A 22,002-nucleotide genomic window follows, 5' to 3' on the forward strand; every position below is an offset into this window, starting at 1 on the left:
GCACACACTTCACTTAGCACAGCACACTGAAATAGCTACGCTGTGTAAAGATGACTAAATGCTAATAATGAAGTAATAATCTCAACAATGTGAAAACAAAGGGGCACAAATTTCTTCAAAATGCATCATGGGAAAAAATCTCTCAAAACAAAAAGAAACACAAATGTGTTATTAAATTTACAGTACACGTCTTTGGAGGAGAATCATTATTATATTTTTTTTCCGGGATCCCTCTATCTGGGCACAGTGTCATATGAGCTGCTGAAAACATTGCCCGGTGCATATTTACACATATTTACCCCCTCAAAGCACTAAAATATCCTTTTTAAAAAATAGACAGTAGAAAGTAAAGTGAAAAGGAAAATACCTCAGAAGAACCAGACCTCCTCTGGTCTAAATGCAAGAGTTTTTACTCAAAAAGGGGAGAATCGAAATCCTGCTCATCCTCAGTCACCACGTCATCTTTCACAGCTAAATGACCCATGCAAATCTATATAACACAATTTTATCTTTCATTTTAACTTCTCAGCTTTACTGTCACTTTACTTCTTTCACTCTCAAAACATCAGTCTTAATGCTGCCTCTGTTAATTTCCACATACGGATTTCTTCTCATGTAGACAGTTGAGAGTGCATCTTGCCATACAGTATTTTCTCTCCCTCTGTAGTAGCTGTAACATTTTGAGTGACTCACTGAGAAGCAGGCTGACAGGCGGGCTTTCAGCACCCACACCCAGGCTGGTGACAGCAGCCACCACGACAGAGTAGCGGATGTCAGGCTCCAGGTCTGTCAGAAGTATGGACAGGACTGCTCCATCCACGGTTCGGTTTATCTGGCTCTCCTGCTCCATGCCGCTGCCCAGACACCAGACCTGATCCACACCAGACATGCAGAGTTAATGTTAATGTAAATTTAAAACTTGAAAAGATATAAAGATGCTAGTTTATCCAACACAGCATGGGCTATAATGCAGTCGATTAGAGTTTTTAAAAAAAATCCTGATTATGTCACATACGGCACATAGAGTACATGTATGCATTGTGTTGCCCTGATCCCAACCCTTGACTCTCCCATGAAGGCATGCTGGATTATACTTTGCCTGATTCTGCAGTGAAAGAAATATTCCAAAAGGAAAGTAGCAACACCACAATGTTAAAAATGTCAAAAATACTACATACATATCATGTAGCACAGGAGAATTATCTTTATTTTTTTTAGTTAATCATTTATAACATGTCTAAAATAGTACATAAGGGGTTTGATACTGTACTAAAGAGCAGTATAACGTAGCAGAATGAATTGAGCAAAAGTGTGTGTTTCTGCTTATGAACTCAGCTTTTCATTTATGAGAGCTATATTGTGTTACTTCGTCTGTTAAAAGTTATGTAACGACACTTTAAATGCACAAAGTGCTTTTGAAATAAAAAACATTCATCCAGAATGGTACAAGCATTTTACCATGTAGCTGATCAAGAAGGGATTTAATGTATTTTGACTGTGCTATATACTGGGATAATTAAATCTGCAACAATTCATTATTCATTATGTTTTTGTTTTGTTTGTGTTAAATCTAAAATCTTGTAGGGAGTAAAAAGTACAATATTTATTTTTTTTTACAATATTTATTTTTTTTCTAATATGTGATATGGGAAGAAGCACTCAAAACAATAGAACTGCATGTTCCATTTCAATGTTTTTTTTTTAGTCCCTGGGAATAGCAGACTGATGATTAGTAATCAATACTGTGCTCATGCTAAGAAACAAATAATGAGAACTCAGTGTTTTTTTTCACAGAGCAAACAGATGACAGAGACAGTCAGGATGCAGCCAAGAATCTGATGACAGCCTCTTTAAGCAGCAGCAATGTACTGGTCACAGATAGAGACAATGAGTCATTACTAATTGTTAATTAAAATCTGTGTTTTTCATAAGTATCTAAACAACACATTTGAGCAACACTGACTAATGATTGTGCAAAAATACAAACTAACAGAACAATTTGTCCCACTTGATTTCTGTAGTCTGCCACTGTGTTACTGATTATTGGCATTAAAGGTACGAATAAACATCAGAGAAGAAAACAGTCAGGTGTTGTCTCAGGAGTCAGGTGTAGTCAGATGCTAACAGCTCTGGTCCTACCTTGTACTCTCGAATGATGCCGCTTTGAATATTATGAGGCGGAGGCTCCCAGGAGATGCTGATACTGGAGCTGTTGGTGAGCTGCACCACTGATACAGCCTGTGGAGCAGCACTTAAAACTGTAGACAGAGAACAGATGAAAATGATAGCGGCATTATTATTAATAGATAGCAGTATTATGATAATGCTTACTCAGCTTTATCTGATAAATCCATTTCCCCGACAAGTCCAAGTGCAATAGCTGCATAGTAAAAATTTAAGACAGAAATTTGACTTGATGATATTGGTTTTAGATTAAATACTTTCATTCATATGTATAAAATTTATATTTAATATTTATTTATTTGTCTATAAAATGTTTAGGCCCTAGAAAGATGTCACTTCAAAGAAAACCATTCAAAACAAACAGTCAAAATTATGCAGCCAATTTTGGCTGGTAAAATATTTAGTCCTGGCTCCAGCCCCTCCCTTCCCACCACCAACCCTGGATGTACCAGGAAAAGTAGTAAATAATGAATGGATGGAGGGGTGAAAGGATGGATGGATGAATGGATGGGCAGATGGATGGATGGGCAGATGGATGGACGGATGGATGGATGGGCAGATGGATGGACGGATGGATGGATGGGCAGATGGATGGATGGATGGATGGATGGATGGATAGACAGACAGATGGATGGACGGATGGATGGATGGATGGAGGGATGAACAGATGGATGGACAGATGGATTGATGAACGGATGGATGGGTGGATGGATGACAGCTGGATAAAAGGATGGATGAACGAATGGATTGAGGGACAAATGGATGTACGGATGCACAAACATGGATGGATGAATGGATGGATGGATGGGTGCACAAACAGATGGATGGATGGACAGATGGATTGATGAACGGATGGACGGGTGGATAGATATGGACAGCTGGATGGATGAATGGATGAACGGATGGATTGAGGGATGAATGGATGGATAGACAGACAGATGGATGGATGGATGGATGGATGGATGGATGGAGGATGAACAGATGGATGGACAGGTGGATTGATGAACGGATGGATGGGTGGATGGATGACAGCTGGATAGATGGATGGATAAACAAATGGATTGAGGGACGAATGGATGTACGGATAGACAGACATAGATGGATGGACGGATGGATGGATGGCTAAACAGATGGATGTATGCACAAATGGATGGATGGATAGACAGATGGATGGACGGACGGATGGATGGATGGACAGATGAATGGACGGACGGATGGATGGATGGACAGGTGGACGGATGGATGGATGGGTGGATGGATGGACAGCTGGTTATAACATTAGGCTTATGAGCATTCAGTAACTTAAGCCATCTTTACTAATGCAATTTAAGTTTTGGTGATGTTTGTTTACTTTTAAATCACATATTTAAATGTGTACATGTAAATTTGAAGGTAGTTCTTAAAAAATGGCAAATCTTACCCTCCTCTGGTGTGCGCAACAGTACCATGAGGCTGTCATGCCCCTGTAACTCATTGAAATAGGGGCGTATCTTCACCTCATACTCTGTACTGCTCTGTAGATCTACTAAGATGGCAGTGTGGTCAGACGTGTCCTCGACATCCTGGACCAGCCAGGAGCTGCCAATAGTGCGATGAAATACACGGTAACCCTGAACATACCGAGACTGACGGGCAACCTAAAAAAGACATGAAAAAAAAAGAAAGTTTCAGTTTTACATGAGTGATGAAAGGCAGGACCAGCTGTGTTTGTTCTTCATTTTAATCTGTTTGTGTCACGTAACGTGTGGATGTTGTTTGACGTTAATGTTTGAAGATTAGTGTGTCCTCCGCACACTGCGAGCCGACTTTGAAAAGTAAACTTTTTCATTACACAAGTATTAAACTCACAGTCCAAGAAATCCTGGCACTGGTAGGAGAGAGAAGCACAGGCTTCTGCAGGTAGACGGATACCTCTCCTAACTCTCTCTGCACCTGTCTGTGGTCCACACCCTGTTCTGTAGGACTCCCGTCTGAAACAACAAAGAAATCCATTCAATCCGGGCCAAAACCACAGCAGCTACTCAGCAAAAAAAAAAGGAAAAAGCTTTTTGATGAAATTCAACATTGCTTAGGGGAGAAGAGCATCACACTGAGAAAGCAATTAGATTTGAGACTACAAATGGAAACAGTTTTTTTTCTAAACCATGCAGCACATTATCTTTCCCTCAGCCCTTCACACAGTATCTGTAATTTCCCAACTTAAAAATAGAAACTGGAAGCAAGGTCGTGTAATAGGACTTATATAAACAAAAAGTACAATGAGAACAGGACGATTTCTGCTCATGTAACTCGCCTTGCGTCCGCACAGGCTCGGAGATCGGGCTGGGGTCACTGAGGCCGTAGGAGTTGACAGCTCGGACAATGAAGAGATAAACGGTGTTGGGGAAGAGTCCGACGACTGTGTGCCTTTCCTGTTTCACGTGGTCTGCCACAGTTTGCCAGGTGCTGCCCACTGATTGGCTGCAGGAAAAACATGATGTTTTGTCAGAAAAAAAAAACGAAAAAAAACTATTGAAACATTTCATTATTTTAAAACATCTTTCTTGTGATTTGAGACCAAAAAAACAAATCTGATCAGGAATTATTCATGAATAAAGATTTTGATCAGGTGAGATCATGGTATCACACCTGAAGGTCAAGATCTTTATCGGAAGGGTATGGGCTGATATTGGATATTTGAAGTGTTGCCTCTACAGGCAAATGTTCTGGTCTCTCTCATTTTCTCAGTCTTGTTATCTCGACAGCACGGCTTCATTATCATGTAATTTTAAGATAACAAGGTAATGGGTTTGATCCCAACTCTTGACTGATTGCCTCATAGTCTGATAGCACAGACTGATGAAAGCAGAATGGGTGATGTCAGAAAGAGAGATTTGAATTTTACACTGGAGTTTCCTTAAATAAGTCATGAAAACCTTTTTTTAGGTGATAAAAAAAGAGGCTGGTGATAAAAGAAGCTCGGGGGTTTGGCTGCAATAAACTATTATCTTCATTGTCACTTTTTAAAATTAATTTTTGAATTTTTAATTAATTGTTTGGCCAATCACAATTTTCAAGAGTCCAAAATGCAAAGATCTTCATTTGTATTTTTATGTCAGTTAAAATGACATGAAACAGAAAAATAGGCAATAATGGGTTTTTTTTTCTTCATATTTTACTGTAATTATTTTTATGCCAACCAAAAAGTTAATTAATCAATTTATAAGTTCATCATTAGGATTTTAAAGTGATGCTTTTGGCAATATAGGCTTAATGTGTTTATGTACAAACAATTAATAGAACAATAAGCCAATTTTAACACAATTCTCTGTTGAATCAGTTTCTATCCATGACACTCTGTGCATCTAAAAATACATGCCAAGTCCCTGGACAGAACAATGGCAAGTTTTATTCCATCTTTTTATTACAGGAGGTTATAACGACCCATCTGAATTGGCCCAGTGAGGATAAAACAGCCTTATGCTGCACAGGGACGAGGACTATCAAACAGCACGATAGCAATTTTACATTTTCCTCAACTCCGTGGAGGAGAAAAAGGCAAGGTAATTACAACAAGCAGGCCACAACATTTTCCTGTCATCACTGTGTTCTTCTTTGCAACCTTTCTCACCAAATGTACTGTGGAGAAACAGTTTTGCCCATTTAAATAGAGACATCCTGCTTCTTTTCAATGGTGCATCTGCAAATAGGTGGAACCTACAGTGGCTGCTGTTCTATAAACCCTCCATCAAGCTTTCTCTTCTCATAAATCAAAAACAAAAATGTAAGTGCTGCTTTTTAAAGTATACAAGAAGTGAGACTTTAAAAAAAAAAAAAAAAAAAAAAAAGGGTTTTATATTTTCCTTCTTTGTTCCTGGACGCAAACATTTCCATGCAGTTTGATGTAGTGGAACATGCAGCAACGAATGGATCTTAATCGTCAGCTCTGCGTGCAATTCAGCCACACTGAGCTTTCTTACCACGCAGAGCTAACTGGACTTTTGTGTGCGTTTACGTCTGCACACTTGTTCTGTACCCTCTCTCCTGCTGTAACGAGTGAACTCTCCGACTGAGCAGGCATCCTCTCATCCTATTGCCCCAGGACAGGCCAGCACTGCTGAGCTGACCACTGCAGTAATTGTCTCCTCTTTCACTCACTGTCCGCCTCCCTAAAGCCTGTGGTTGGTTGTTGGAGGTGCTGTGCTTCTCCTCTGGATGCTACGATTAAATACTGATGCAGTGAGTGTCACAGTTTTACTTCAGTATGTCACTTAACAGAAGTGTCTCTACCCGCAGGCACACGAGTCATTTCCGAACTCTAATGGCCATGAATAAAGAAGACTTCACTGTCAGGGAACATTATGAATACCAACAAATAAAACTGTGTGGATATATTTGAAATGCCTACAGATCCTTAATCAGGGGTAGAAAGGTAAGAAAAGCGTGTCTTTGCTGAACTATAACGCAGAATGAAGTAAAATCAGAGTAACGTTTACAAAAATGACACTATTTTTTAAATATTTGCACAGTACTGTGATAAGGAATGATACAACTACAGTATATTATTCATTAGTTCAACACTTATTTATACAAGTTGATTCATGATTCATGTTTCACTTTTTACTGGACAATAACAGCAGGATTTCATGAAGCATTGACCTTTTGACCCCATGTGTACCTGTTCATAACCTGAGGTAGCTTTGTACCTGCTTTACATTTCTCTTGAATCCTTCTTTAATATTCTTCGATTGCGTTTTAGTGCGTCTTTATGTCCCTCATTTTACTGTACGTATTCTTAGGTGTGATTTTATTGCTGCTTGTGTTGATGACATCTTTACTCACACTCCGGCCTCCACTGGGTTTATGTTTCAACGTTATTTGCATTCACTTGTTCAAAAGCTCATTACATTGCCACAAGCCTTAATGTGCTAGAGTCTTATACCTATTACTGTGGTATGGTAGAAAATCATTCAGACTCCTTTTTTTTTTTTGTGTATGTGTCACTTTGTACCTGAAAGCTTCAACAATGTAGGAGGTGACAGCAGCCCCGCCTTCATGAGGGTTGGATTGCCAGGTGAGCGTGACAGTATTTTTGGTCACTTCTGTCACTATTGGCTTCTGGGGAGGCCCTGGAAGCTGAATGAACTCAGAAGCTCTTGGTACTGAAGAAACTCCATCCTCTGATGCATAAACAGGAAAACAGGATAAAAAGCACCATAACAGACTGAACCTGAGAAACATTCTGGATGAACCTGGACTGGATACAGACTGTGCTCTTATGAAGTCCACAGACAGAGCGCGTTGCAGCTTGAGCACTTAGGTATAGTTTAAGGGTGACAGGGTGTGAAGTGTAACAGAGAGACAGAGTGTGGAAAGTTTTGGTGTGAGTACCTTTGACGGTCAACATCCCACTCCAGCTCGACTCCCCTGTGGTGCTGGATACCACGCACGTGTACATCCCCGAGTCTGTGTCCTGTTAAACAGCAGTCAACATTTGAGACAGTCTCCAGAAAAAAAAAAAAAAAAAACATCTCATGGAACAAACGCTGCAGGCTGTTTTTAATTTTTGACTGATGTCTTGAATCCATTCAGATGACATAATGAACACAATAAGAATGTGTTCACCTAAATCATATTTTTACTTATTAGAGTCTCAACTTCTCTGCTACTGATGAAAAATGTAGAAATTATAGCAGTGTACATGTAAAGTAGTACAATGAAGTCACAAAACTAGAATGCTTGTTACAGATTAACACATTACAATAACACAATATAACAAAATAGTTCAGTAAAGCAGGTAACACTTCATTATCATCTTTAAATGCCACATCATTTCTTAATAATTTGCTATAAAAGATATTTAAGTAATGTTTTATTATAATGGTTAATTAAATTGTAATATTCTTTTTGAAAGTTTCCTGGAAATAAACATGTAGTGTGGTACTAATTACAACTAAGTACAATGATCTGAGCCTGATAGATACATTTCCATTGCAGAAAAAGTTCCATTTAGACTCCAGTGTCGATTTATTACTCATTCCTTTATTTTTAGAACTTTATTCTTCACTTGGACTGAATTGCATGTTTGTGTGTGGGCGTATTTCACATTTTGCATATGTAACCCCCCTGCTATCTCCCAAATAAACGTCTCAAGCTTATGTTGCATTTAAGAAATTACTGGAAGTGTGCCAACTGATTACTCTACTCTACCTGTAATTAGAAACAAATTATATGGCTCCTCCCTGGAAAATATTTGCAATTTTGCTGGTGTAGCAGGTGGTTTTCCTATAATTAGTACCAAATTACATACATAGTTTTTATTTCCATGAATCTTGATGGATTTTTTTAGGAATTTATTTGAAAATGAAGGACTTGTAAAATAAAATGCTTAAACCTACACAATGTTATTAGGGCCATTTAGGGGCAGGTGAAAGAAAGAGCTAGTAATGCTGATGTATTATCACCTAACAAGGTTGGCATGGTGAATTTGTTCACAAAACAGATGCTTATTTAGACTTGCATTACATTAACTTATGAAGCAACACTATCGTTCACTTGTGGTGTTTGCGTCCACCTGGTGAATGCACCCGACACTGCACTGTGAATGCACATCTAATATACACTCACTGTTTTTGTTCACTGCTAAACCCTTAGGGAACTATCTTGATCTTGAACTGCTAAAAGCTCTGCTATGTTTGCCAGATAGTCACTTAGCTAGTTTGTTTGCTGATTGGTGCTTTTTCACTTATAACAGCCGTCTGACACTGACGAGAGCGCTGTGAGTACCAAAGCAGTAATGTCAACAAAATCAGAACAATGAGTGCAAAGTGCAGTGTCGGGTGATGAATCTTTGTGGGATTGTTAGCATGAGCAACACATTTACACATTTCACAATACACATAGACATTCAGTCCACAGTCAGTATAAAAATACTGAATACTGACGTCTTGTTAGTCATCATCCTTAAATCTAAATGTAATCCATGCATACTTGGAAAACCTCCCCTCAGCAGTCACTACCTCAGCTCTGCAGTTCTAAAAGCTCCATTGTGCCAAACCACGAAGCACCCACAGACCACACCTGCCCTCCTGTTTACATTACAAACTGTATACGCCTGCTTGATTCACTGACATAATTGGTGTTCACTTCAGCCCAGTCCTGGCTCAGAGCCAGTCTACTGGAACCATCATCAGACCATATGAGATCATCCGCCGCAGTGTTGACCTCTGGCTGACAGACAACACAGCGTGTGGGCAGGTGAACTTCTTCTAGATGAGTCTGACTACTGCTAAAATATTAATGGTGGGTAGGGGCAACAGCAGGGTAAATATTTTTAGTCCCTCACTTGTCATCTTCATTTCCCCGTATTTTTTTTTTTTCTTTCCTCTTGTCATCCCCTTGATGCCACACTAATGCATGTCTTCTGTTCCATTGAGCACATTGCCCTGGCAGATTTCCCCCGCCTCAGTGGTGCACTGGACCAAACCGTAATGCTCTAAGTTTACCGAGCACCACTGCTGTGAAACAGGATGAGAGGGGAAGTGAATAAGCGAAGTTCAGGCAGGAGATTTAATTGCTGGTTAGATGATTTATCATCTATCGCCAGTCAATTAAGGAAAATGATGCTGATTTTGCAATATCCTGCATGCGGTGACTGACCTCCAGGTGGGGTTATAGCACAAAGGGGCTGCTGACTGCTCTTTCATCAAAGCAGAACACATTAGCATTTACAAACATGCATCTTCATTAACATTACAATTACACACCGCGTGAGCACATAATTGCGCTGGAGAGATATGCGCTGCCTTGGAGAGATTGGTCTTTGAAACTCAGACTTCCCTTAATGTTACAAATGAAAACAGAATTTATAATAAAATGTAGAAAAAAGTATGTGGCTAAATGGGCAGCAGGGAAAGTAAAAGAATCAGAGATTAGAGGCAAATGTTTACAGCGTTCTGTACAGTGTAATTAACATCAGTCACAAAGCCTGTTTTTCCTCAGTTTAAAAGCAAACACCTTTAAAACTTATCATGCTTTTTTCAATGAATGGTAGTCACGTCCTGCCCCATACAAAACACACACATAACACACACACACACATATAACACACACACCTTTATGTTGGTGATTTGCAAAGTGCCATTCTCCATCAAGGTCAGTCGAGGTTTATTTGCCTGAAGTCTCTCTCCATCCTTCTCCCATGAAATCTTGACTGAGGGCCCTCCGTTTACACGGCAGTGCAGGCGCACCACTGCACCTTGAGAGACAGTCTGATTGGCGGGGCCTTGGCGAATGATTGGTGGGACACGCCCCGAAGGACCTATCAGTTCGAGGGAAGCGAAAGCACAACATTAGGTTAGGGGTGTCATCTCTTCTGATTAACTACACAGTAGAGAAGATTGGAGATCACACTTTTATACGGCATAAAAAAGGCCTATCTCAGGGTTGATCTATTGATGCTTAGTAGGCAGAAAACAATAGGCTGCATTATAAAAAAAAAGAAGAAAAAACTTAAATCTGGTGCTTACAAGCTGCCTGAGGAAGAGCATTAAGTGTGAAATTCATTACTCATCCAGCATGGGGTCTCTCTCTATTTCTCCTTGGTCTTTATGGGCCTTACAGCTACTAAGTAATTAATGTTTTCCCTTCATTAGCTGATGCTACAGAACAAAGAATAACCCTCTCCCAGGTTCAAGACTGAGAATATGTGAACTGATGTCTCACCTCCCTCCACCTCCAGCAGCGCCTTGGTCAACACGCTTCCTGCTACGCTGATGGCCTGGCAGACATAAAAGCCTGCGTCCTCAGGATGCACGTCAGTGATGGTCAGTTCTCCACTCATGGACACAGAGTAGCGGCCAGACTGTGATGGCGGCTGGCCGGGGAATAGCAACATCTAAACACACAAACACAGAGCAGGACAAATTATTTATAGGACATAAATCAAATTTGGCCCAAAGCAGCATCTTTAAATTGCCGTCTGTCCGAACAAAATCAAGACCTAAAGTTGTTCCGTTTATTCAAACAGATGACACACATAAAGTTTTTGAAAAGCTGGTGAATGATTCATCGGTTATCGGAAATGCTTCTCTTCATCGAATAATTTATTAATCAATGAATTGCTTCTGTTCTATTTACACATGAATATAATGATCAGGAGAACATTAAATATTCAAAGTCCAAACGCTGGCAGCTTGGTAAAGCTGTGTGGGAATACGTGCTAAAGTCAGCTGAAATTTAAAGTCTGCAGTCATGTTAGAAACGCACTCAAGCACAACAAAGCTTTGAGCTGAATGGGCACATCAGCAAGCTTATATGCTCACATGCGTATGTTTAGCAAATTAAATTATGTCTTTTAAAGTAACAGCCTTTGCTCACACTAAACACTAAAGCACAAGTCTAGTACACAGTAAATTTCACAACAATCTATCCAGTAGAGGATCTCCAAATTCATTAAGATCAATCCTCTTCTAGGAACTATAATTCCATGTACAGCAGAATTTGTGTCAGTTCATTCAGTGGTTATTGAAACATTTCACTCTGGACCCCGCAGTGGATGGACAGACCAACATTGCTGCTACAACAAAAGGTTCAAACTGGAAAAAAGCCCTTTTTTTTGGTGTTTTTGGGATGATACCCACAGATGTTTTATAGCCCCGTGTTTTTCTGTAAGTGAGATAGATGTGAACAAGGGGGAAGGGATGCACATCAATCCATTCAGCCATCCATTTCATTCCTCTAAGAGGCTTAGACTTCAGTGGAGAGACCAATAGGTTATAAGGCTACAGATAATCCTCCAAATACAGCAAAAGCTTTACAAACAGCCAAGCCATGTCCCAACCAGCCTGTAGACTGAAGCTTATGCACCAAATCTGAGGCTGAACTTCCTGTTTGCTCTTTGACCAGCTTCTAAAAGCATCTGAGGCTGCTCCTCCAAGTCAGTGAGCCCAGCTGCTGTTGATCAACAGGGTATTTATAGTAGGGTACAATGTGGAAGGAGGACAGTGTTTGTCTGCGGGTTTGCCCTGGAAAAGCAGTTTTCACACCTGGTGTACTTCCTGCCATCCCTCCCTCCTCCTCGTCTCCTTCTTCATCCCTCCTCCACTGCCCATTACTATTCTCTTACACTGTGGTCGCAAGCTGGAGAAACATTTCTCGCCAACGCATTACCACAATGCCTTCCAACACTTTGTCTCTACTCATATCTCTGAGCCAAATGCAAATGTGCTGCACTCTTTTGTTCGCCTCTCGCCTGTTTCGCTTGGAAAAATGTGTCTTGAAGAATGTGGCTACCCAGAAAAAAAACTGTTAGAAAAACTATGATTGAATCAGACAAAACCTGCTCATGTTGCGGTGAGTCATTCTCACCCTTAAAACGAAGGTGTGAAACGCTGCTTGTTGATATGAGAAACAATACAATAATAGTAAGGTTTAGAGAAAACCCCAACCACATACACACACACACACACACACACACGCACACAAACACACACACAACAACCTGGGGCTTATATTCATCCGGTGATTCGTAAACAGGAATTTTACTGTACTGCATGTCTCTGAAGTGGCAATATTCAGCATTAGAAGACGTGTTGTTCCCTGCAGCAGCCTCTTACCTGGCTACCCTCTTTCTGCCAGAAGATAGCAGGTGGGGGGTTTCCAGTTGTGCCGCACTGAAAGCTGACGGTCCTCCCCTGAGTAGCAATTTGGTCTCTGGGCTTTGAGGCAATCTGAGGTGGTACTGGAAGAGAAAAAGAAGTGTAGCCAGCCGTTAAGGGCCTAACATCCACTTGAAAACGTGTTAATCTTCTGTCTATCCATTGTGCAATATAAAAAAAAAAGATGTTTTATTCCCATTTCTTTAGTACAGGGACCAAATACCAAGACAATGTCAAAATATTCCTTTATAAGTGATGGTCTAGCATTTATAATCCTACTTAAGAAAAAAAAACAGAAGCACTATGTAAAAAAATCATAAAACATACTTATTACACTGTGAACGGTGTATATTAAAGTATGTTAACACTGATATGTTAATGTGTGTGTGTCCTTTCCTGTAAGAGGCCACAGAACAAACACTGTGAATCACTTTAGTTTAATCACTAACAATGCAATGTATTTTTTAAGTGTATTGTGCATTTTTTTGTGTAACTGCAGTAACTAGTAAGTATAGGTGTGAGATAAATGTAGGGGAGTAGAAAGAATGATATGAGATGTAGTGGGATACAGTGAAAAATGGCATAAAATGAAAACAGTACAAGTACCATTTAAGTAGTACTGTAGTACTGCTTTTAGCCCTGATCTATATCACTTGCTCTTAACAAGCAAGATTTAAAAGTTGTATCTGTAACCTTCTGAGATTTTTAATCTATTACTAGACTACATTACATCATCTCATCTTTAATGAGAGACATCACCTCTGTATCTGTGAAAAAAAAGAAAAGAAAAAGAAATCATTGCAGTGCAAGGCAGCGTTGCCCTGATGACATTTACCAAGTTATTTTGGGAAAGGTCTGGGCAGAGCTGCCAATTCCATCTGGGGTCAGATCACTGCATTATCCCTGTCACATCTTCTGTAGATTTACTCTGACCACTGCCTTCTATCTCCCATCTGAATAATTGGCTCACACTTCTCAGTGGATGAGGGCTGTCCTCACTCTGAATTCATCCTCTCTGCGCAGCGCATATGCACACACACACACACACACACACACACACATGCATGCATGACAGCACGCAAATGCACATTTGGCTCAGTACACAAGAAAACTGAGTCATCTGTGTCGTGTCTTAATGTTCTTGCACGGAGCATGTTTTGGTGATGTTTTCCTGCAATTTGTTTTCTTAAAATGGTGTAATGTCTTTAAACAAATCTGATGTGTTAGTGTAGTCCTATGCACCACCCTTTCCAAGATTATGAAGATTAGTTTTATGTATTTTGTAATTTTAGACCACTCTGAGGTTTTCTTTAAGGCACCTCTAAGCAACCACCAACACCATCTACTACTTATACTAACACTACTAATACTCAACACACACTATGGACTAAAATAGAGACTGCCTCAACCTTCACTGTATCTATTAGACAATTCTTTTTTCACTTCTGTTCACTTTGTCGCCAACAAAAGCTTCTTTATTTTTATGGAAGGGTAATTCAATTGCTGGAGCACCAATTGAATATTCATTTTTTTATTATTATTCTAATAAAAAAGGGGTATAAGTAAGACTATAAGAAAAACAAGCATGCATGTATACATCCAAATGATTAATAGTACAAATGGTAGTATAATCATAGTCTGAGGTTAAACCACATCCTCATTTAAGTTAAGACCAACACTTCCGCTGAGTTGTAATTAAATGTCTTCCAGTTGCATTTTACATAGTGCTGCAAATGACAGAAGGATTTAGGTTGTGTCACACTGTCCTGACCCACTCCTCTCTGCACTGACGATGTGTGTTTGATAATCTGGCGTACATTAAGTCACTGCGTCTGGGGCTTGAAGGCTTAATGCCTGAATGCAGCAACAGGCAGGCTGTCAACATGTCAGAGCCTAATGGAGGAACTTATTTACACCATTAGGCTCTGATTGTGGATTTTAAAAAGCAGTAATAGCTGAGTGTAACACAAATGGCTTTTTTTTTTTGTTTTTTATTTTTTAGAGAAGAATTAGATGGAAAGTGAAGTTATGGAACAAACTGACTGGAATGATGAGAGGGTTGGGAACATGACAGAGAGAGATGGAAAATTAATAAGACGGATGAAATGCTGAACTGCAAAACCAGACTGGTGATAGTATGGAAAAAAAGAAGAAGCAGACTGAATAGAAAACAGCTCTGTTTGGATTTCATTTACACTGATAAAGTGGATGAATGTGTCTGCGGCTATTCAAACTGAGACACAGTGAGAGAATAAAAGGAGTAGAGAGTGAGGTGACAAGAGCAGGGAGATACACAGACAGGAAGGGAGAGGGAGAGTCATGTCTTATTAATCCTGGAACTGCTCTCTGGCAGTGAGTTAAAGCACACATCTACCCAACATCTGTCAAATGGCGTAATCCATATGGTTTAGCATAAGCTCCTGGCAGCACCGCTGGACAGGGACTCAACAAAAGATACACTGATATAAAAAAACAGAGCACTGGACACAAAATGGGAGTCAGTTTAACAATGACACAATTGCCGCATTACTTTATGGATGAAAGCGTTTGTGTCTATGCTTAAACTCATATCCAGCATGCATGATGCATTTCCTACCATGGACCTGCAATGTTGCCGAGGCCTCTGTCTTGCCCACACTGTTCTCAGATGTGCAGGTATATGTCCCTTCATCCTGCTCTTTCACACGGAACAAACGGAGGCTGTTACCGTTGCGGATTTCAAACCTTGAGAGGGAATGAGAAAAGGAGAGATAATGGAAGATCTAACAGAAGCATTGGGGAAAAAAATGACCATACTAATTTACACACCACTGTGGAAATTCTGCCTGTGGTACGATATAATGTCATATTTTACCTGTCAATCAATATGTGGCAACTACTTTTTTTTTTTCTATTCACTGGAAAAACATGAAAACAACAACTGCCTGAAATTGTTCCTAAAATCACAAATAAATAGGAAAAAAAAAAAACTGTACACTGAGGTCACCATGACTCCACTGTATTTTGCCCAGGTTTTGGTGAGACTTTAATACCTCCATTTACAACATCAGGTTTCTCTCACTGTCTGCACACTAGGACTTTTTAATCTCATTACAAAGATACACCCTTAGATGAGATTACTGCAGTGATGACTATGTTCAATTTAAGGCCTCTCAAGATCTTATTAATAAAACATAGAGTCTAATTTAATAATTACCACACCATTCTTTTCTGATGTCAGTGTCAGCACAATACCATAATGGGATAATACACACAAACACACAAAAACCATTTGTATTTTTATTCACATAAAAAACAAATGACTAAACACCTATATATGTAAAACCTGTAAATCTTAGGCTTAACCAAATATACAGTGAGCTTGTTGAAAAAAAAGGTGAAAACCGGTCGCAGGAGGATTGTGCCAACTAATGAATCCTCTTTGGCCTCTCCTGTTTATGAATTTATATCAGCACACTAATGGAAAGACATGAATTAATGTACCCCACATATGTTTTCTGGGTCACATGTGTAAACAATCTAAAACTAGACTCAGGTAAATTTGTGTTTCTTATTCAGTCTCATAGGATGCTGTTGGTGCATGAACGGTCCTGACTGTTTGTGCTCATTTCCATCATTCTCACCTCCCGCGGGGAAGCTCTCCTTCCTCGCGGCGCCATCGCACAGTCGGGGCAGGATCTCCATGAACTTCACACAGGAAGTCAACAGTCTCCTCCTCCATGACCACCTGATTCACAGGCCTTCGTACCAGCACGGGACGTTCTGCAGGAAGACAGAGGTGCTCGAACAGGCCAAGCTGGATCTGATGTATTTGCACAGAGATGTTAATTGTGCAAAAAATCAACTCACCATACACCACCAGCTCCGCAGGATCGCTGTCCCTTTCTCCAACCATATTTGTGCCCACACAAACATACATGCCAGCATCGCTTTTCTTGGTGTGAGAGATCATCAGTTTGCCCCCACGCATCTGAAAAACAGCATAGTGACAGCTTGAGAGATTAGTCTTCAGGCTGCCCTGAGTGAAGACATCAGATATATACAACAAAATGTTATCATCACAGCTTTTAATGTAAAATAATCCACATTTGGATACTGTTGCACTGTTATAGACCATTCATCTTTTACTGTTTGACTCTTTATTTTGCATTATCCTTTCTATAAAGGGATGTTATAAAGGATTTCTCCTGGAGAGTTGAATGATGGAACAAAATTATCCTTAAAAAAACAAGTCTTTTTGTTTAGATTACAGTTTCCATGGTGCTTTTCAAAAATTACCTTTTGTTCATTGTTATTTTAGCTATTTTAGCTACATAGCTCTTATTTGTCTATAGGATAAATAAAGAGAAAAGACAAAAAAAAAATGTTTGCCTCTAAAACTCTAATACATTTCTTACTTAAAAGATAAGAGTAATGATACACACAATTTTTGTTCTAATCAAGACATCAGAGGAAATGACCAAAGCCAACAAAGCCTTTAGTTGATCTCACAATCTGCTCAGGATTCATCATCTTGTCTGTGCATCTCCTCACAAAGACACATATTTTAAAAACTGGGGAAAGTACACAGATTTTTTTTATTTTTATTTTTAAAGAGCAAATCCATCAATAAAACTGGTCGCTATGGTTTTCCGCAAGAGTTATTCAAACAGGAGTAATTTGTTAGGCACTATTTTGAGTCACGGCTTCATGAACATTTGGTGCTCTAATAATGTAAGCAGTTCCCATGTTCACTTTAATGATGGAGCAGGTCACCCAGCACAGCTGTGTGGCTCACTGGAGCGTTTTTAATAGTATTTGGACCATGCCATGACTACACAGACAACACTTGTCAGTAAGTTGAGATCATTTTTGATTCTGGTCTTTTTTCATGAGAAAAATATAACACCAGAAATGATGCATTCAGTGTTTCCGTATATCTGCCTTAGTAGAGTTTCAGCTTTGTTTTTTTTACCTTGGGACTCATTCAGTTTTTTCCCAGTGTTTTTGTTGAACTCACAGATATGCGTTCATCCTTGCCGCTGACTCGGGCATTGTTGCGTTTCCAAGACACGGTGGGCTCAGGGTGACCTCGTGGAGGCACGCACTCTAACACAGCAGGCTCGCCAGCAGCCACCACCACATCGCTCGGGGCCTGCCGGAAATCATCTCTCAGGACTAAGAAGAGACAAAGTAATCTAATTAGCTTCAGAAGCTCTGTCTGTCTGATGTATTTAAAACAAAGACTCGAAATCAGGCCCACAGATCGGTGAGCAGCAGCACAGACACATGACCAGTGACATCAAAAGAAACACCAATTTGTCTTGGAAATCATTTATCGTTGCTTTCTTGAGTGAGCCATCTTCTTGCCGAGGCTTGGCTGAAAGCACGCTTATTGAGAGAAAGTCGATTATTGTGTTTGCAATTGCATGACTGCTCATATCCCTGGCAACGTCCATGTTAGGACTCTGTTTTAATGTTTTCCAAATGCCCGTGTCCTGCTACTGTGTCTCCTGTCAGAAGGTATGAATAATGCACATCTCTCTGTCCAACACGGAGTAAACAGATAACAATACATTCATAATTTAGCTCATGTGTGAGGGAGGAAAAATGGGACCTCTGCATTAATTAAAAGTATTGTTTTTCTGATTCCAAACGCTATTTTGCAAATCTGATGCATATCTCTGACAAAAAAAAATGAAGTCAGCACTGAATGAGCAAAGCTTTTTCTCATTTCAACCCTGCACTCCCTCCATCCTGTGGCTGATGACAAGATGAGACATCTGACACGGAGATCTTTCATATCTTCCAATCTTTTTGCTGTGATTGACAGATGAAAGCCTCGGTGTGAACTGTGAACCGGAGACTTCTCGTGAGACCTCCTTGTGCAATCGAAACTCTGCACTCGGATGTTGATAGGCTCACATTTTCAAACACACACACACACACACACACACACAGGATCAGTCGTCATTTTGGACTACATCATGTAGCTACAGTCTACAGGCTCTGTTCTCAGACAAAAGATATCATTACTGATCAATACAATCCTTTTACTCTTTCATGAATATTTTAGCGATCTTTCACAAATGGGTAGATGAAAAATCATCTGTTTTCTGTCAAGCTACAATCCATGGTAGTAGACTAAATGTTTACCATTGTTACACACTTCACTGGTTAAGAAGTCGCAAAACCCTAATTCTGGGAAGCAATTATCCATTTATAGCTCAGCAGCCATAATTAAGCATGGCAAGTCTTTCTGGAGGGTACTACCATTTTTGTAGTCATTCTAATAATGCAATAGAAAAACTCAAAGGAATGGATCAAACGGTTTATCTGCTGTAACATAAAAATGCATACATTAGCATGCCTGGCTAACTGGTTATAGATGATACATTTAGTGACAGGTGTCATTTATAGACTGCTTTTGTTTAAATCAAATATCCCTCATTTCAAAAAATCACTATGAATTTCAAACGCTGTCACAGGACTAGAACACAACCAGTTGGTATAATCTTGGTTAGTCTTTACTCATTAGGATTTAGTGACATTACAGTAATCCACCTTAAATCAACTTAACAAGGACTTACTCCTAAGCCAATTACTCTGAGTACATAACTAAATCTATGCAACATTGATTATCGCCCGCCAGGTCTGTGTCAACATGGCAGCCGTGGACCGAAACACAGCATCGGTATTCAGATCCACTGTGCTTAAATAAATGATCGTTTGAAATATCTTAATCACGGCTATGTAAAGATGGAAACTCATTCCTCATTCTTGTTCGACAGCTGTAATTGCCTTGGGTAAACGTCCAGGAATATTCCAATACATATAAGGCAGCAGTTTTCCATCAGCCATCTAATTCTTAAACTCATTATGCAATATGAGTTAATCAATCACACACTACCTTGCCTTCTTAAACTCAACTCTGTTGAAATTAAGTGGAGGTGTGCTTTCTCTATACCAAGTGGGAGAATGGGATTTTTGTTTAATGCCATGACATTTAGGCAAAGGAGAATTGAGAAGTCTTTGCAAAATGAAGACTCATTCAAAAATCTCTAACCTCTTTGACGTGATTAACTTTCTCATTTCGCTGCAGTGATATTTTAATTAATTTTCTTCGTCAAACACTGTAATACATCTCTGAGCAGGTGATTATCTCACAAGCTGAAGGGAGGTATGGGGAGAGATTGTGGGCATAAAGCATGAGCGTCTACCCCAGAGAGGTAAATATACGCTATAGATTCTTACAAAGGAGCCTTTACAGGAATTACAGTATTTAGCAAACACATGGCATGACGACAACCAGGCACTCACTCACTCTCCTCCCAAAGGTCTGTTCACCAAATAACCCCATCCCTGTTCACTTGGCTGCCTGTTTCAAATGCTTTGCAGAGCTGAAGGGCTAATTGAAAGCACTGTATTATTTTTAGACCTCCGTCTGTAAGGCCTGGTTAGATGGGCGCACAGAGACCTTTGTTTCACTGCCATGGTGACTGAAGTGAAAAAGTTATGGGTAGAGAGCTAATCCCTGAACTCCACACACACACACAGATACAAATACACACAGACACAAATACACATGCATGCACTGGCACCTACAGTACTAAAACCCAGAGTCCCTGGAAACAGCCTCTGAGAAAGTGGGACATTTGAGAGTTGAAGCACAAGCCAGGGAGCAGAATATTTTCCTGACATCACTACCCCCAAACGCTGTGCAACATGAGCTCCAAAATTTTTCTTTGAAGCTGTGTTCAAGTTAATGTGATCCTTCTTTGCTCCAACTTTAAAGTCTGCCATGCCAAACAGAGTTTCCCCATGCATGTTTGTACATTATGTGATGATGATCCCACCACAGAATCGACCAATCTCCTCAAACAAAGAGATCAACCCTCCCACATGACGGCCTGCAGTTACTAACTTAGCTTCCCAGACATAATACAACTAGGTTTGCTATATAATCTCTTAAACCAGACCCTGCACTCTCACTACAGTCCGTCCACGCTGGACTCAGTCATTTAGCATCGTTACTGCAGGACAGGATCCTGTCACTGCACACAGATCCTCACATTCCCCAAGGCACTTTCTGTGAGTTTAAATAAAGGCAAAGCAGGGCTAAATGACTTTCATTGGTTTCATCATTATTTCTGTAGGCACTATCCCAAAAGAGCCCATTCGTTTTCATAAATGTAATATTTCAGGGACATACAGATTAGAAGATTTAATCTCCCTGAGAATATTTATCACTTAATGCTTAAGTGAAATTTATCTCTGTAATATAGCATTTAGCAGAGAAGCGCTTCAGCACTGCAGAAAGGCCATCTGTTAGTGTTTGGAAAAATAAACAAAGGGAGGAAAAGGAATTGCTAGAAAATGCTACGTATTGCATTCACTTTATATTGCATGTACAGACCTGCGTAATGAACACTGCTTTTTTTTTTTTTAAATTGACTGACACATTGCTGAAAATCAGGCATCAACTTAACAGTTCGCTAGACCATTTGCATACCCAGCAAGTTGAAATAAATATTATGTGCGAGTGTGACAGACAGGATTAAAAAAAAAAAAGCTTTTGTGCTTCACAAGCTGACAGTGAGCTTATGAAGCAGATAGCGTGGGCCAGACGGATGCGTGAGCGGTTAGCAGGTCCTGTGTTTCAGCTGACAGGTAGCAGGGTGGACAGAGAGGTTAAAGGACAGCATGACATGCACATTTTTGCCTAGCTACTATTGTTCTTTTATTTCAGAGAGCAGTAAACCCGTTAGCGAGGTGGTCTAATCCCATTGTCATGATACTGCCCTGTCACAGCTAATGGAGGCTTTGCCTACAGAGAAGAGAGAGTGCTTTAATCCAGTCATTGTCTGATTGTGTTGATGGAGGATGAGAAGAGACTCTAGGGCATATAGCTTTTATTATTATGAAAAAGTCTTGGATATAAATTCCTTCACTTGCCATAAATGCAATGACGCTTCAATTACAAACTGAAACTGCATGAAACAATGCTAAACACATTTTGCATTATTAGTAAGGGGCACAGTAAGCTTGCCTGGAGTCATATAAACCACAGCAGTGGTGATTTGCACACTTGCATTGTAAGATTTAGGCTTACAGTTTTAATGCAAAACATATTCTAAACTACAGGTATGAACCAGGTTTATCAAGGAAAGATAATGTGTGTCAGCTAATTCTGATTGGTTAA

General features: G+C 39.8%; 1 protein-coding gene across 3 annotated transcripts in view; it reads right to left on the reverse strand.

Moving 5' to 3' along the window:
* LOC113144758 (roundabout homolog 2) overlaps positions 1-22,002 on the reverse strand; it is a 46,208-nt gene that overhangs the window by 6,816 nt on the left and 17,390 nt on the right. For all 3 annotated transcript variants that reach the window (XM_026330992.1, XM_026331000.1, XM_026330984.1), the window contains exons 3-16: positions 17,821-17,978; positions 16,671-16,791; positions 16,445-16,583; positions 15,418-15,545; positions 12,780-12,904; positions 10,888-11,059; positions 10,278-10,483; positions 7,555-7,636; positions 7,175-7,343; positions 4,478-4,644; positions 4,033-4,154; positions 3,605-3,821; positions 2,140-2,258; positions 694-871 (exon numbers count right to left, since the gene is read on the reverse strand). In XM_026330992.1, coding sequence (XP_026186777.1) covers positions 694-871; positions 2,140-2,258; positions 3,605-3,821; positions 4,033-4,154; positions 4,478-4,644; positions 7,175-7,343; positions 7,555-7,636; positions 10,278-10,483; positions 10,888-11,059; positions 12,780-12,904; positions 15,418-15,545; positions 16,445-16,583; positions 16,671-16,791; positions 17,821-17,978 — 2,103 coding nt within the window. The remainder of the gene's footprint in view (positions 1-693; positions 872-2,139; positions 2,259-3,604; positions 3,822-4,032; positions 4,155-4,477; positions 4,645-7,174; positions 7,344-7,554; positions 7,637-10,277; positions 10,484-10,887; positions 11,060-12,779; positions 12,905-15,417; positions 15,546-16,444; positions 16,584-16,670; positions 16,792-17,820; positions 17,979-22,002) is intronic.

Source organism: Mastacembelus armatus, chromosome 13, assembly GCF_900324485.2.
Source record: "Mastacembelus armatus chromosome 13, fMasArm1.2, whole genome shotgun sequence".
In the NCBI taxonomy this organism is placed as follows: domain Eukaryota; kingdom Metazoa; phylum Chordata; class Actinopteri; order Synbranchiformes; family Mastacembelidae; genus Mastacembelus; species Mastacembelus armatus.